At 36.8% G+C, this 16,528-nt stretch overlaps 1 protein-coding gene across 1 annotated transcript in view; it reads left to right on the top strand.

Moving 5' to 3' along the window:
- Window positions 1-16,528, top strand: part of zmp:0000000991 — a 59,245-nt gene that overhangs the window by 31,043 nt on the left and 11,674 nt on the right. The window contains exon 4 of the mRNA XM_039745617.1: window positions 14,042-14,093. Coding sequence (XP_039601551.1) covers window positions 14,042-14,093 — 52 coding nt within the window. The remainder of the gene's footprint in view (window positions 1-14,041; window positions 14,094-16,528) is intronic.

Here is a 16,528-nt window from a genome sequence, read left to right as displayed (position 1 = left end):
ACAATTGCTCCTATTTTGAAATTACTGTATGTTGTTTACTCATTTTTGACCATTTCTAATTTTGTTGATTCCTATGTTTTATGTTATTTTAGTGGACTCTGTCCTATTTATACTAATATCAACAAATTTAGTAATCTCTTTTATTAGCCATTTCCATTTTGCTTTTGTTATTGGAAACTGATTTCTCTGATCTTGAATCTCCTTATTTAATATTTTTGCTTATTACATTTTTTTTCTAAATTTTTATGTATATAAATATAAATCACAGTTTTACAGGTGAAATGTTTCAATCACTGATTTGTTTGTTTTCTTCTATTTTTGTGTTCCTCCTAAACTTCATATACTTTAAGCAGGTACTAAATTTGATCGGTTGTGTTTAAATGGTTCTACCAAAATTTTTGTAGCACGCATCAAAATGATCATAATGTGTCAAAAACTTTGGTAATGCTCCAATTAATTTTAATCATTAATCTAAAGCATGTTTTCTTGCAAATCATGGAAACATTGCTCATAAACTTGTACCTGATGATGGATACATCGGTTAATGCTACAGATGTAAACACCCTGGCTATTTAAGTGTTACTAAATTTTTAATTAAAGGAGAACTCCCCCACAATTTTTTATATGTTACTTACCCCATGTACTTTATAGTGGTTGCCAAGAAAAAATGTTGATCTCATGTTATGCAGAATGGAGAGAAAGGAGTTTATCACATAACGGAACTCAATGGTGGCCAGTGCAGTACCATATGAATATTGGGTGGGGGGGGTTAAGAGAATCTCATATTACTCATATTGTATAATCCGCATATCTTTTATCCAGTCTCTTGCTTAAAATGTGCAAAATTAATGTTATTTTTGATAAATTATTGTTAAGTATTGTTCCAAAATTATTATTGTATACATACATACATACAGCACACATAAACAGTAAATGTAGACTTGCAGAACTGACTTTTTCACTTGAAGATCCGTCTCTTCCCATCTTTCATTTGTGAAGAGTCATATCTTCAATTTAAAAAGTTCTTCCCATGTGTCTATTTGCATATGAGTTGATAATTCTGGAAGTACTGTATATATCTAACAATAGTAGTTAACAAAAGTAGTTGAATGTTTCTCTTCTTGCATTTGCAACCATTCTTACAATTTTTAGCGTACTCCTATTTGTCATTTTTATCATCGGAGGTGTTTTTTGTTTTGCTTTTACTGTGTTTTTTTTTTTTCTACCCTGCGGCAGGTTGGTGTCCTGCCCGGGGTTTGTTTCCTGCCTTGCACCCTGTGTTGGCTGGGATTGGCTCCAGCAGACCCCTGTGACCCTGTAGTTAGGATATAGCGGGTTGGATAATGGATGGATGGAAGATTGTACCTTTTTGTCATGCTTCCTCTTTTCAAGGTCTGTTAAATATACGGAGAGAGTTATATGCAGTGTGGACAGTACATTCCTCCTAAAGTTAGAATATTTGGAATCGCACTAAGGCATCCTTAAAGATAGTAGTATTTTTTTGTTCAGTGCACATAAAAAAAATTCTTAATGCTGCTGACCCAAGACCATTTTGGCATGGTAACGCAGTTTTGGTTTTGTGCGAAAAATTACAGCTGTGTTTCTTGATGGAACTTTTTTTTTTTACCAATTTTAAGTTGAATCAACTGTAATATGCCTGCAAAATTTCATTAATTTCGATTAGATATAGTTTTATTGTTCCCCAAGGGGAAAATCAAACGCATAATTTAGAAAAACAAAACAACATACACACAATGCACAGATGTCAACTTGAAATACAATATAAGACAATAAAGTAAAAATATAATAAATTATTATGGTAAAATTTAACTGTAGTACATTTGAAGTTTGTACTAATTTTCCTAAGGTTTCCAGCTGGAGTGAAGGAAGAGATGTCAGAAGGAAGCATTGAACTGCTTAATGCCTACAGGAATAAAACATCCCCAGGGGCTTTTCTTGATATACCATGGCCATATGAGCCTGTGGCTAAATTAACTCCAAGAGGGCACCCCATGAAGAGGATGGGCAGAATTGTTTGTGATGACTTGCAATTTCACCACTGTCCTCATTTCCGCAACAGCCTGCAGAATGTCCAGACTTAGCAGGAAAGCTAGCTCCATCACAGGACTCACAGGTTTGCTCTTGTATTTTAGATCACCTAAATTCAAGTTGCGTCCACAGGAGGCCACATTGTAAAGCTATACACTGACTACTATGGACTGATTTTAAAATAAATAAATAAATAAAAATAAAAAAAAATCCAATAGCTTGCTGCCCACATCAAAAGACCAGAGTCTTGTCAGAAAGTACAATCTGCGCTGGCCTTTCTTATGCAGTGCGATTGTGTTGTCAGACCAGTCCAGTTTGCTGTTCATTTGGACCCCCAGGAATTTTTGCCTGTGCACTGCCTCCATGTCCATGTCCCCCAGTGTATGGTGACTTGGTCTCAGAGGCTCCCTAACTTATCATTGTGGAGTGCTGCATTTTTTTTTTTTTTTGCTACCTTGCTTTACAGTCTCCCATTCCTGATGAAATTTTTGAAATTCCATGTGGCCTGGATTTTAAGTTGGTTCAGCTTTATTATACTTGCAAAACTAAATTAAGATTGATTCAGCCTTTTTGGAATAATACACAATTTTTAGGTTGCCCTTCAGTACAATCCCCATTCCCAATATTTTTGAATGTCATATAGCCTATATTTTAAGATGGCCCAACCGCAACCTACATGTAAATTTTCAGGAAAATTAGTTCTATCATTGTTGCATTATTGGTGACCAAACAGCGTACAGTCTTATTTATAAATAGAGTTGTTTTTGTTAATTGAGTTATTTTTTCATGTCTGTGTTATTTTTGTTGATTTCATATGTGAGTTTTTTTTTTCTTTTTCTTGTAATTGAGTACTGTCCATTCTGTCATTTTAAATGTAGTTATGGTCCTTTCTTCAATGTGGTGTGGTCAAGCCGTAGGACCAAGGGCCACTCTGACTTTTGAAAATTGCCTTAGAAGGCTCAGAATTTGGGAATCATGTGTTGGTAGGCACTTGAGTGGGTATTGTGTCTTCTGTATTGGATTTTTCAGTTTTCTTGATTTATTGTGCTCTGTGTAAAGGATTTCACTTTGAGACTCATTTACTTAAGATTGCATTTTGAGCAGTTCTGTTATGTCTCTTTATGCTTTTATGAGCTGTTTTTGCATGACTGGCGAGCAAACAAACGGGCAAAGTGTAATTTAATAGATGAAAGGTTGTCCTTAGTGTGCAAAACCGATACATAACATCAAACAAAGCCATTTTTAAAAGACAAACTAAGGGTATTGTACCCATTTATATAATTAGTACATTTATAAAACAACGGTTTTAAAGAAATGTGTAAAATTAACATTCTGTTGACTGTAACTGCCAAAAGTATGCATTTTTTTAAAGTTCTCAGATTGTATTTGTGTAATTTTATTCATACAAATGGCCTTGTTAACTTTCTAAGCTAACAGAAATATTAATTTATTGTAAATTATAAACTGTCAGTTTTTGACTTTTTAAAATCTTGGCAGCATTTCCCTTTAAAGTAAAATTTATATTTTCCAGTGTTCAGCATCTATACTATTGTAAACTAATCTCACATAATTTAATATTTAAAAGCAAGTGAGGTTCAGAAATCCAGGGAAGATATGTAACCATGTTATATACAAAACTGCAAGATGAGGCAAATTCTTCCACCTTGGGCAATATTGCCAAGGAAAGTAATTATATGCAAATAAACTGGAGGAATATTAAAAGAGAGAGTTAGTTGGAACAGTGGGGCAGGAGATGGGACACTGAAAGATCTCTTGCTGCACAAAGTCATAAGGAAGCAAAAGTGTTCTTAGGTAATTTGGATGGTGCTTTAATTCTTACTGTGGCAAGGAGTGATGGAACTGTAGGCCAGCAAGGGGCAACATTGCATATTTGACATGGGACTCTACAGGTATTCTGACCAGGGTTGAAGGATTGATGAGAAAAGCTTCTGCCTACAGAAAGCTTGAGGAGTACAACTCCAGTTTTAGTATATTGTAATTTTCTAATTGTAGGTTTTACAGGGGACAATTGCAGGTTAGGTGGATTGGTGATGTAAAATCGTTCTGTGCGTGTTTGTGTGTGTCTTAACCTGCAATGAACTGGTGCCCAGGTTTATAAGATCGGTGGATGGATAAATTAATGACACCCTCATCTCATACAAACATACAGTGAATAAGGATGTTAGTTAAAGAAGGTGTCTGTTAAAAGATTGGGACTGCATGTCATTCAATGTATAAGTTGTGAGTATGGGATGTTTTCACTCTCCTACGGGAAATAATTGGGAATCAGGACTGAGAAATATCAGATAACCATTTTCTTATGTGCAGTCAACTTCTAGTAAAAAAATTTTTGCTTGGAATATGAACAAAAACTATTACATTAAAGAGTCTTGTTTACATATCAAAAATCCAATCCTAATGTCATTAGTTTTATAAAGTCTAAGAACAATCAAAACTGCCCAGTATAGGACAGTTAAAAATAGAAGATGAAAGTCAGAAATCTGGACCAGGATTTCACTGGATTTAGATTTAGGTGGAAAGCAGCTAAACTGTCCAAGCTGTTTTTGTCCCCCAGCCAAACCAAATTGTGTTTTGGAGATGAGCTAGATTTTCCCACCGCTAAAAGTGTGCAAGAAAAAAATGGCAAATTGTGCTGTCTTCTTACAGAAGTTCATTCATTCCTGCAGCTAGGTTTGTCCAAAATGTCCAAGGTTCTGCAGCTTTAGATTACTTCATAGAACAATTCACGCAAAAGAGTGATGCATGTTCAAATAATTCCATTTTAAAAGTTTTAGTAAAATACTAAACAAAACAGTTCATACAAAAATAAGAGAAAAAATTGATATTACAAAGAAAGAGAATAATAATAAAGAGGCATAAACATAAAAAAAGCTGAATAATCAATAATGTTAACAAACTATCATTGTAACCCACCCTGAAACATAGTCAAGTACACAGTGTAGGCATAACTATTAAATTCCTTCATCACCATGGATACACTAGCAGTGTTGCTTTTGTAACAACAGTACGTCTTAGTCAATCACTAGTGTTGCTGTTTCCTTAAGGGATGCATATTCAATTTCTGCTTTGGGTGATTTGCCAACAGTAAATGCTTGGGGGTGTATGTGTGTGTTTTATTTTTAACTTTTACAAAGACATGTGCAATTTCCCTTTAACAGCACACAAGTCTGAAAGAACTGTTGCTTAAAAACAACTTCATTTATATACTGCAATAATGGAAGATAAACTATAGGTTGCTGAACTCTAAACCTTATTATGAGCACATGACTGTGTGCTATCTTGGCTAAGTCAGCAAAGCTTCTTTCCTGGTTGCTCTTAGTGGAGATGATGTAAAATGCCTTGATGTTTGGAAGAATACACAAACTTCTTTTAAAATCTCTTAGTTATATGCATGTTCAAGGAAAGTTTCACAAATTTCAAAGACTCTTAGATTGCGGTGGGCTGGTGCCCTGGCCAGGGTTTGTTCCTGCCTTGCTTTCTTTTTCCAATTTCTTTGTGGTTGCGGCCTGCGCCACCACCACCTACTCAAAGCATCATGATGCACCAACATTGATGGACTGAAAGCCAGAAGTCTACGTGACCATCATCATCAGGTCCTTCCATGAAAACCCTAAATACAAAGAGGACTGTTTGACTTATGTTAGGTAGATTGCCCAGAGGGGACTGGGCGGTCTCTTGGTCTGGAACCCCTACAGATTTTATTTTTTTCTCTAGCCTTTGGAGTTTTTTTTTTGTTTTTTTCTGTCCACCCTGGCCATCAGACCTTACTCTTATTCTATGTTAATTAAAGTTGACTTATGTTTATTTTTTATTGTGTCTTCTATTTTTCTACTAGCAAAATACCACCATGCAGCGAGAAGTAGTGTGTTAAAGAAGCAATGAAAAAGAAAAGAAACATTTTGAAAATAACGTAACATGATTGTCAATGTTATTGTTTTGTCACTGTTGTGAGTGATGAGTGTTGCTGTCTCATATATATATATATATATATATATATATATATATATATATATATATATATATATATATATATATATATATATATATATATATTTATACACACACAATATATATATATATATATATATACACACACACACACACACACACATATATATACACATACATACATATATATATATATATATATATATATATATATACATACACACACACACATATATATATATACATATCATATCTATATATACACACACAGCTATTTCAGATCAGTGCAATACGCTGTTTGTTAAAACGGATGACACCCGCTCTACGTGCAAGTCTGCGTGGATATTATGAACTATCGATTTGTTCAAGTTCTATTTAAATTTTAAATAGAAGGAATTTTTATTTAGTCGACAGAAATATCTTTGGTAGGAATGGTAAAACAGACAGGAATATTATTCCTGAATAAATCAACTCAAACCTTAAACAACTTATAATATTTTGCTCTCCATAAAAATATATCCTGTCTAAATTATACAAGTTAGAAATAAAGTAAACATTAAAAGAACAAACATTCAAATTTCTTTACTCTTATGTAATTTTATATAAAAATAAACTTAGATTTTAAATATCCCAAAAGATTTTGCTCTCCATAAAAATATATCCTGTCAAAATTATACAAATTCAAATATGAACATGCTGCATAACAAAACCTGGAAATATAAATAAAATGTGTTCCTTTCAGCAATAACAAATCAAATCATTCAGTTGTCTTTGCTCATATGTCATTTTAGAGCTGGACTCCTGGCTTTTTTTTGGGCAGCAGGTTCGTTTCTGTTTGGTGTGAGGTTCTGTGTTGTGGAGATTCTCAGGATGGATTGCAGGTGCTCATCAGTGAGGCGACTCCTGTGTGCTGTTTTGTTAGTCTTTATCACTGAGAAGAGCTTCTCACACAGATATGTGCTACCAAACATGCACAAGGTTCGAGCCGCATGTAGACGGACTTTTTGTTCTTCAAAGTCACCAAAGCGCCGTGCAAACTCAGTGCGCCAGTTTATCAGCAAAGTGCGATTTGGGAACACCGTAGTGACGACTTGGTTTAACATTACTTGGCAACAGGGAAAGTGGGGCAAGTGGTTGTGTCTCCCATAAAAGCAGCTTCAATTGAAATCACTTTGTGATTGTGCACGGTAAAACGTCCGCTGAAGTGTCAGATTCTTATTTAATTCTTCTGCTTTCTGTATCTTCTGCATTGCATTCAGGTCTTTCAGGTTACCCTGATGTTTTGTTCATAGTGCCGTCTTAGATTAAATTCTGTAATTACAGCCACATTAGCTCCACAAATGAGACACACGGGTTCAGTAAACATATACTCAGCCTCCCATCGGTTTTTAAAGGCTCTATTTTCAGAATCAACTTTTCTCTTCAGCATCGTGTGAGCTAGCTTCGCAATAACTTGCAGCATCATAAGGTAGACTTGATTAACGCGTAAGTGTTCGGCAAGGCAGCTGAAGCGCTGCATTATGGGATCTGTAGTTTATTGTGTTACCAGCGCTTCATATACCCGGCTTTAATAACAATAATACAGTATATAAAATGATCTCGGGCGGATATAATTACACGCCGGGCGGATGTGGCCCGCCCTTGAGTTTGACACATATGGACTAAATAGAACTTGAAAAGATATATTTTTCAAATGTGATCGCAATTCAGATAGAGTTGACGCGCACTACAGCCTGCATGCCTCAATAAGTCATCCTCCCTCGCCTTACTTTTTACCGCTCATCTAATGAATACACTGAGTATGGCTTTACCAAAACAATCATTGATGGAATAAAGTATCCATTATTCGAGTATGTAGATCGGGTATATATATATACATATATATATACCCGCATCGCGGAGAAGTAGTGTGTTAAAAAGCTAGAAAAGAAAAGGGAACATTTTAAAAATAACGTAACATGACTGTCAATATACAGTATTTGTTTTGTGAGTGTTACTGAGTGTTGCTGTCATCAAGGATTTGATTATCATTATTTCTTTCAATCAGGTTCGTATTTGTAGGATGTGTTGTGTTCAAGTTACATTCCGTGTTTGTCAATCGTTGTAAAGATGACAGGTTTCATTCATCGATTCGTTTCTTACTGCATCAATAAACAGCTCGTCTTCTTCTTTATCTGAGACCTGACACACTGCATGCACGGGTTTTTTACACTGTCTTCCTTTAGCGGACATTGACTTTTTCCAACGTGTGCTTTGTTTCCGCAGTAGTTGGATTTATGAATATGCTTGTATGTATGAGACGCTTCATATTTTTGCTGCCTTTTCAATTGTGTAATTCGGTTTTGTTCAGCTCTTTGGAACTGTTGCTTTTATCTGTGCACTGCGTCAGTTCACGTGAGCCACTCGGTGTACATGCATCGAAGGTTCCCAGCTGTGCTGGTGCCATCTCGTGCTATGTCCATGGCTGTATTTAATGTTACCTTAGTCCTGGCACTTAAAACTTTCTCTCGCAGTTTCGCTGAGTTTGTGTCAAACACCACCCTGACCATCTCATCTTCCTCTCCATAAGCACAGTCCTTCACCCGTGAATATTTACCCGTGGCAGTTTGCTATTGGATTGCCGCTGACGGACGGCCTTATATGGGCAGGCACTAAATTACAAACGCCAGCGGCAGCCTGTCTATGAACTTAATTTAAAGTGTAGGTTTACATCGTGCTTTGTTTCCGAAGTAGCAGAACTCATGAATATGGTTGTATATGTCACTCGCTTGCTTCTTATTGTTTCACTGCCTTCACAATTATATAATGCATGTTTTCTTCAGCGCTTTTTGAGGTCTTCCTGGTTTTCTATGTACTGCGTGATTACGGGAGGCGTGATGATGTCACACGAAACTCCGCCCCCACGGCGTTGAAGCTCATCTCCATTACAGTAAATGGAGAAAAACTGCTTCCAGTTATGACCATTACGCGTAGAATTTCGATATAAAACCTGCCCAACTTTTGTAAGGAAGCTGTAAGGAATGAACCTGCCAAATTTCAGCCTTCCACCCACACGGGAAGTTGGAGAATTAGTGATGAGTCAGTGAGTGAGTGAGTGAGTGAGGGCTTTGCCTTTTATTAGTATAGATTCATTTTGTAAAGCACTTTGAGCTACATTTTTTTGTATGAATATGTGCTATATAAATAAATGTTGATTGCTTGATTGATTGCGCTCTGTGCTGGCTGGGATTGGCTCCAGCAGACCCCCATGACCCTGTAGTTAGGATATAGCGGGTTGGAAAATGATTGACTGACAAAGACTCTTAGAATTTCACTTAAAAATAGCGATTCAAAAAGAGTGTCACAGAACAAAAAAAAAAGACTGGTTATGGGGGTTCTGTCATAGTTCCTGATTTTTAAATAGGTGACAAAAAAGGCAGTCTGAATGACAGGCCAAATGAACATAACGGATTGAATGGTTTCCTCTAGTTTCTTTTCATTCATGGACATAATTTTGCCCATAATGAACAAAAGAGTTTAAAAATCTAACAATGAATTTGGCAAATATTTATGTTTTGTACTTTTTAAGTTGCCTGCTACTGTACAGTATGTAACTGCTGCTGTTTCCACACCCCACTGATAATTATTTTAATGTATTTCTATTGTGTTTGTTACCAGTGTCTGCAATGGATGTGTAATTAAGTGTCAGGTTATGTACATCACTGCTTACCTAATTGCTGGTGTGTAATTTGTGGTTATTAGATGAGTAACACTGGAGACAGATGGCAAAGGAATTGGACTTTTAAACCACAATGTAGCCAACACCGTCCCATATTCTGACACCCTGGCTGGGACTCTATGCGAGTCACTTAACCTGAAGGGGAAAAAAAATGTATGAAGACATCCTTCACTTTTAAGTCAGTTTTTGAATAATGTCTACCAAAGAGGACAATAAGACTTTTTTTATTTATATATCCTCCTTTATATAAACATTTATAATTGTAATCTTCTGCATATAATTTATAAAGTAGGAAAATAAAGATTAAAAAGAAGTAAAATCTTGATATAAAATGCATATCAACAGAGTGTTCTAACTAATAAGGGTTAAAGATGATAGTGTTTTTTTTTTATATAAATATCCACTGATATTAACTGTTTAATAAAATGAATTCCAGAGTTGAGGTACATTAAAACAAAAAGCAATTTTTCCATTCTTTGTATGCCTCGCAAGGTGTATTTGAAGAAGAAAATGCTCATTGATCATTGAGGTCACAACCTGGAGCATAGAAAAACAGATATTCGGTCAAACATTCAGGCCTTAAACCTTTAAGACCTTTAACTATGAATATATGAACTGTAAAATTAACTCTATATGAATCTAGCAGCCAATGTAGTTCCCTCAAAACATCAAAGCTCTTACTAATTAAAGTGTCTTTTTAGACGATACTACACATCTAGGACTTACTACTGGACAACTGAATTAGAGACACCTTTTATTTTGCAGATCTCGCATCTCTATATACATAAAATCCACGTCTACCTGCGCATGGGCCTAACCTCTGGTCTAATGGATTTAGATCTGTTTTTTTTTTTTTTTCTTCTTCTATAATTTTGCTTGAACATTCTGGTTGATTTTGCGACTTCTCTCATTGAGCTAAGTATCATAGTTTGCTTGCAGGAGTGGTTTATTCGCGCTAATCCGAGTCAGAGGCTGTGGGCTGAGGGGAGGGGAAAGCATGACGTCCGGAGGAGAGAGCGGGGCAGAGCCCTCCTCACTCGCGCGCCAGCCTCTGTTTTTGAGACGGCTTACATCTCGTGGTGTGTTGGAGCATACCTTTCCTCCACTTAGCTAGCAATACCTGTTTGTTTATTGATTTTAAAGTTTGTTCTGTTTCACTACTACGCGGGCAGAGGTTGCTATAATGGGAAAAACTGGATTTCAACATCTTGGCCTCATTCGTGGCAATCACTGTTGTGTGGGTTTTTTTTTTCCCCCCAATTCCACAGTGTCTTTACCTTGCATGATGGAAATATGGTCAACCACATTGACTACAATCTACTATCCCTTCTATCTCTAAACTGCTTTGCGCAGGTATTATTTGTAGCAATTGTTCTTTTAAAATAGATAAACCTTGGATTAAGCACAGACTAAATGTTGCAAAAAGCCTTACAGGTAAATACAGATCAGTATGTCGGTGTTCAAAATCCTTTAATACATATGTCATTTTCTTACCTGCTATATAGGTCGTGGGGGATGCCAGAGCCTATCCCAGCTAGCACAGGGTGCAAGGCAGGAACAAACTCTGGACAAGGATGGCAGTCTATTGCAGGCCAACCACACACACCCCCACGCACCAAGCACACATCAGGGAAAATTTAGTGTTGCCAATCCACCTAACATGCATGTCTTTGGACATTGGGAAGAACCTGGAGTACCCAGAAGAAAACTCACACAGACCTAGGAGAACAGGCAAACTTCATGCAGGGAGAACCTGGGTCTCTTTACTACAGGTCAGCAGTGCTACCACTGTGCCACCATGCTGCACTCTTTTAACACTTGCCTCCTCCAAAAACTGCTTTCAGTCAAAAACTTAATAAACTCACCCTGAAATTTTACCAAACTCCTAGTAGTTTTTCATGTCATGTATTTTTGTGCTTATACTGCAGTGGCATGCACTGGTGCCTAACTGATTCAAAATCCTATGTTTAATTTACCAGTTTGCCAGTCGTCACTTTTCTTTGTGATTTCTATCTATTGTGGTATAAATTCATGTCTCAAGAGCCCATGTAATCCTTGAGTTGAGTTTTCTCAGCTGGCCCAGTATGTTCATGTCCTTTGACGGGCATGTATCCTGCTCAGGATTAGTTCCTGGTTTGTGTTAAGTGTTATCAAGACTAGCTTTGTTTTTCCATGAATTGGCGAGTTCACAATTTGGACTTGCTTGGTAGAAATGTGGCTAGCAGACTCCAATATGGGAAATGTGGGTAATTATTATATTTTTTTTTTTGCTTAAAAAATAGTTTTTTTTTCCTTCTCCCCATAGTTTACCATTTTATCCATATTTCATGCATTCTTTTTTCATTTTAGCTTTTTTCTTTTATATATAAATCCTTTGATCCACTACAAGTAATCTGCCTTGCACTGGAAACTAGAACAACACAGAGCACATACACCTTAATGAAAAGACAAACGTCTTTTTATTGTCCCGTTGCTAAAGCTAGAAAGAAACATTTTCCAGTAGGCAAAGCATGTAAAAGAAGAGTGAAAAAAATCTAAAATATGGGTTTAAAAATAAGAAAATTGGTCTTATTAGCTATGCTGTTGTCTGACATTTTATGCATGCAACTGCAGTGTGGTGGCAACTTTCTTCCAATTGCTCAGGCCACGTGAATAAAGTTAATAGCTGTAATGCTATTGAATGCTATCATTACGTGGTGGCCAGTGGGTGAGTGAAAATAATGATAAAGTGATGGGCATGTCGGGAAACCAAAGCCACAACACGACTAGGCTAGATTGGATAAAACAGACCAATACGCTCCATTATCCTACAATATCCGCTATAACCGCTATATCCTAACACAGGGTGCAAGGCAGGAATAAACCCCGGGCAGGGCGCCAGCCCACATACCAAGCACACACTAGGGACAATTTAGGATCACCAATGCACCTAACCAGTATGTCTTTGGACTGTGGGAAGACACTGGAGCACCCGGAGGAAACCCACACAGACCCGGGGAGAACATGCAAACTCTAAGCAGGGAGGACCCGGGAAGCACACCCAGGTCTCCTTACTGCAAGACAGCAGCACTAGCACTGCACCTTGACCACTTCTGCATTTTCACAGCATAACACTTTGAACATAAGATTGGTCATTTCAACCCACTATGTAAACGGTCACCATGAGGGAAAGGGATCGGGTGTATGTATTATTAAACCAGACCAAATGGACAAACCCATGTATCAAATAAGAAAGATTGTCTATGTTGATCACGTGGATTTCTTCCCATCTTAGATGGGTATAACAGCTAGTTTCATTATATAGTCTGTTGGTTTAGAGACGATTGTTTACCCAACAAGGGCCTCTTTCGGGTTATATGAGAAAGTCTGATGCAGTCTGATGGAGAATGTGCAAATTGTATTGTAAACAGCAATTAAAACCACATATTCCAGATACTAATAGACAACCATTAGATGGTCAAACAAAATAAATAACTTGATAGTGTTCATAGTTAAATGACTGTCACTAGTAGTATTTGGATAATTTTAATGTTGGAAAGAATATTTGGGGGTGTACTGTATACACTGTGTGTGTGTGTGTATGTGTATAGACAAACATACTGATAACAGAATGTGGGTGTGTGTGTATATAAAATAAATACTGAGGTATATGGTCTGTTATACTGTATTTCAGAGATGCAGATAGCTGTATACTGTAGGTGCTAATATGAGCACTTAAAATGTAATCTATTGTTACTAAAAGCACAAACATAGTGAGAATTTAGATGTGCTAGATACACTTGAAGCTGATAATGTGTAATGTAGTCGTCAGCATATCTTTCATTATTGTCTGCTCGTCCGTTTTCATTTTTTATGACCAAGATTTGAATACCAAATAGACATGCTAATAGAATAAGGGAAAGTTCATATAACAGCATCTAAGAATTTGGTTGCAATCTTTTCAAAGCAGTGACACATACTGAACAAGTCTTAGTGCCAAAAAAGTCGGGGAAAATTAAGTTCCATTAAACACGACTTTAGATTAACTGAGACTTCTAAGTTGGTTGTTTCTTTGTGTGGTCCAGTGCTACGTGGGTGATACAACCATTACTGGTCCCTGTCTTGCACATGCAGGAATCAGGATGGATTTTACCTTTCACAAATTCTGAACTAGATTAACATACAAATAATTCTTTCTTAAATCAACATGATTTTATCCAAGTCTATCACCAAATACAAATGTCCAGTAGATGGTTTAAATTATGCAAAGAATTATGTGTATCGCTTGCATATAAGATGGTTGTGTTTTTATTTTTTCTTTTGCAGTGTAACTGACCAGAATGCTGGAAGGCAGATTGATACAAAAAACTATGAACAAGTAAGCTGAATCACTTTTTAAGTTTGGATTTCTGTTTTTATATATATATATATATATATATATATATATATATACTGTATAATATATTTTTTATGAGTATTTTATATATTACATAGAAAATCACAAAATTGTTAAAGCAGTGTCGTACAAGTTCACTATGGACACATGTCCCTATGGTAGCATGCAGGAAAAAAAAAAAATCCAGAAATTATTTTGAACAATAAATACCCTCTTGTGAAATGTATTGCACTAATCATTTGGTGAATATTACAGTTCCAAGCAAGCCAGAACTTGGGTCATCTGCTCATTTCCCAAACCATTCAAAGGTTTTAGGGTTTTTTTTTTTTGTTGTTGTTTTTTTAATGACAGAGTTGACTTAGGGTTTGGACGTGCAGATTATTATGACAGATACCTGCCTTAAAATTCCGTGGAATGAAAATGACATTAATTGCAAAAAAAACCCACAGTCATCTGGTCCCGATATTAAGAAGACTTCAAGCATTTTTTGAACCATTTTATTTTGTCAATGAAAATCCTACACCAGACCTCTACACTCACCTTGGACAGATTCACTTCTCAGTACTAACCATGACCACTCTCCCTCTGCAAATACAGAATCTGAAATGCACACATTTACCTTAACATCTCCTAAAAGTACAAGACCTCTCACAAAACAATGTGAGCTACACACTTGGAAGTCTTATCTATTGTACGTCCATAAAGCCTTAATAGACAGAGTAGACATACTACTTCAATCCCTCAACCATCTATGGAGGCACACAGTTGATCCACTGTTTCCAAGCAAGCAAGCCCATGTTGTTGCTCTTCAGCTAGATGTTTAATAACCCACTATAGTCACCTTATTAGCATTCTAACACATGGAGCAGTATTCCCTTAATAAAGGCTGTTTATGGGCGGAATTGTATTTTCATTCTGTTTGTCTAGAGGTGCTATAAGCATATTCCATGCAACTATGAAGAGTTCTATAAACCATGCCATCCTAATAAAGTTCAACACCATGGCCTTGCTATTGCTTCTCAACAACAATAGTGACCATGGCCTTGGAAATGACTCTGGCCACAGCAAATGCTTCTAATATAAAAGGCATATCCATCAAATATTCCCATTTTGATCATTCTTTTCAATGTAAGGGAACAAGCTGAGTGATCTCCAGCCTTTCTACCTAAACATACTGATTTTGTTTTATAGTCTCATGAATTAACCCAAATATCCGTTGCTTGCTTCTTCAAACTCCTACCCCACGTGCCTTCATTTGAATGACTGCTTTCTTGGTTGACCCAAACCTCTTGGACAATCCTACCTTTGCAAGAACATTATCCTTTGAACAGACTGTCTTCACTGCTGGATATAATCCTTGGGCTATATGGAAATAATGACAGACCAACTACATTTGCACCACTTCTGAGGTACCAAATGGACCATTCTCCCAAGGTGTTGCTACAGTTCTTCCAGAAGTGTTGTTCATCAAGCATTTTCAGAAAACTGTTACTACCTTTGGCTTCTCCTAGGTCTTTTCTGGAAATGTCCTAGCTGGCTATGCTGCTTTGTCACCAACTGCTTAACAATATTATTTGCTTAAATATTAATTGCTTAAAAATTTACATTAGTAGCCTGAAGAATGAAACTGGGAAGGCGGATAGAAAAAAGAGGTGCCTTGTGTTTGCAGATCATTAACAACAGAGATAAGATACACCTGTGTGCACAATTAATCATTAGGAAACTGGATTTTTGTTAAAAGCTTTTATTCTGAAACGTATCTACAAACTAGGGGGCTTTGCCCCATGCTCGCTACACGCTAGCCTCTTTGCAGTTCTGCCACTCACGTACAGGGATGCAGATGTACAATTTAAACAGATTGTTATTTTCATGGTAATTGTTACATATCCGTAATAGAACTAAACATTTTACATTACAGCGAATAATTAACCATATTAAAAAATAGTAAAACGTAATAATTTGAAAGTAAATTATGTTTCACTAGCCAACCCGCGGCATACCATACGCCGCATAATCAGGCTGGTTTTTTAATGATTTTTAAAAGAGGGAAAAAATTTACATTTGAAAAATCGGTAATGTTATAAATCAGCAAGAAAAGCAACATTGTAACAATGCACAGAAAGAACCAACACACACTTCTCTGTGCGGCGCTCAGGCGAGGTGGGTGGAACACGAGGAGAGGAGAAGGACATCCACTCCGCTCCCTTCGTCGTGCTAGTCTGCTGATTTCTCGTCCCGTATGCACTGCCTGCTCATGTGCCCATCTCCAACTCGTCACTCGAGTCGTTGTCGTCTTTGCACAGTCCAGATGCACCTGTGACTCACGTAGACTTTTTATTGCTCTGTGCGGTTTTGGCTGCCTCTCTATATATAATCAACCAAGACACCCGACCACGGTAGTAGCGAAGTGGGAGGTG

Source organism: Polypterus senegalus, chromosome 2, assembly GCF_016835505.1.
Source record: "Polypterus senegalus isolate Bchr_013 chromosome 2, ASM1683550v1, whole genome shotgun sequence".
In the NCBI taxonomy this organism is placed as follows: domain Eukaryota; kingdom Metazoa; phylum Chordata; class Cladistia; order Polypteriformes; family Polypteridae; genus Polypterus; species Polypterus senegalus.
The sequence above is the reverse complement of the archived record's forward strand: the minus strand, read 5'-3'. Positions and strand labels throughout refer to the sequence as shown.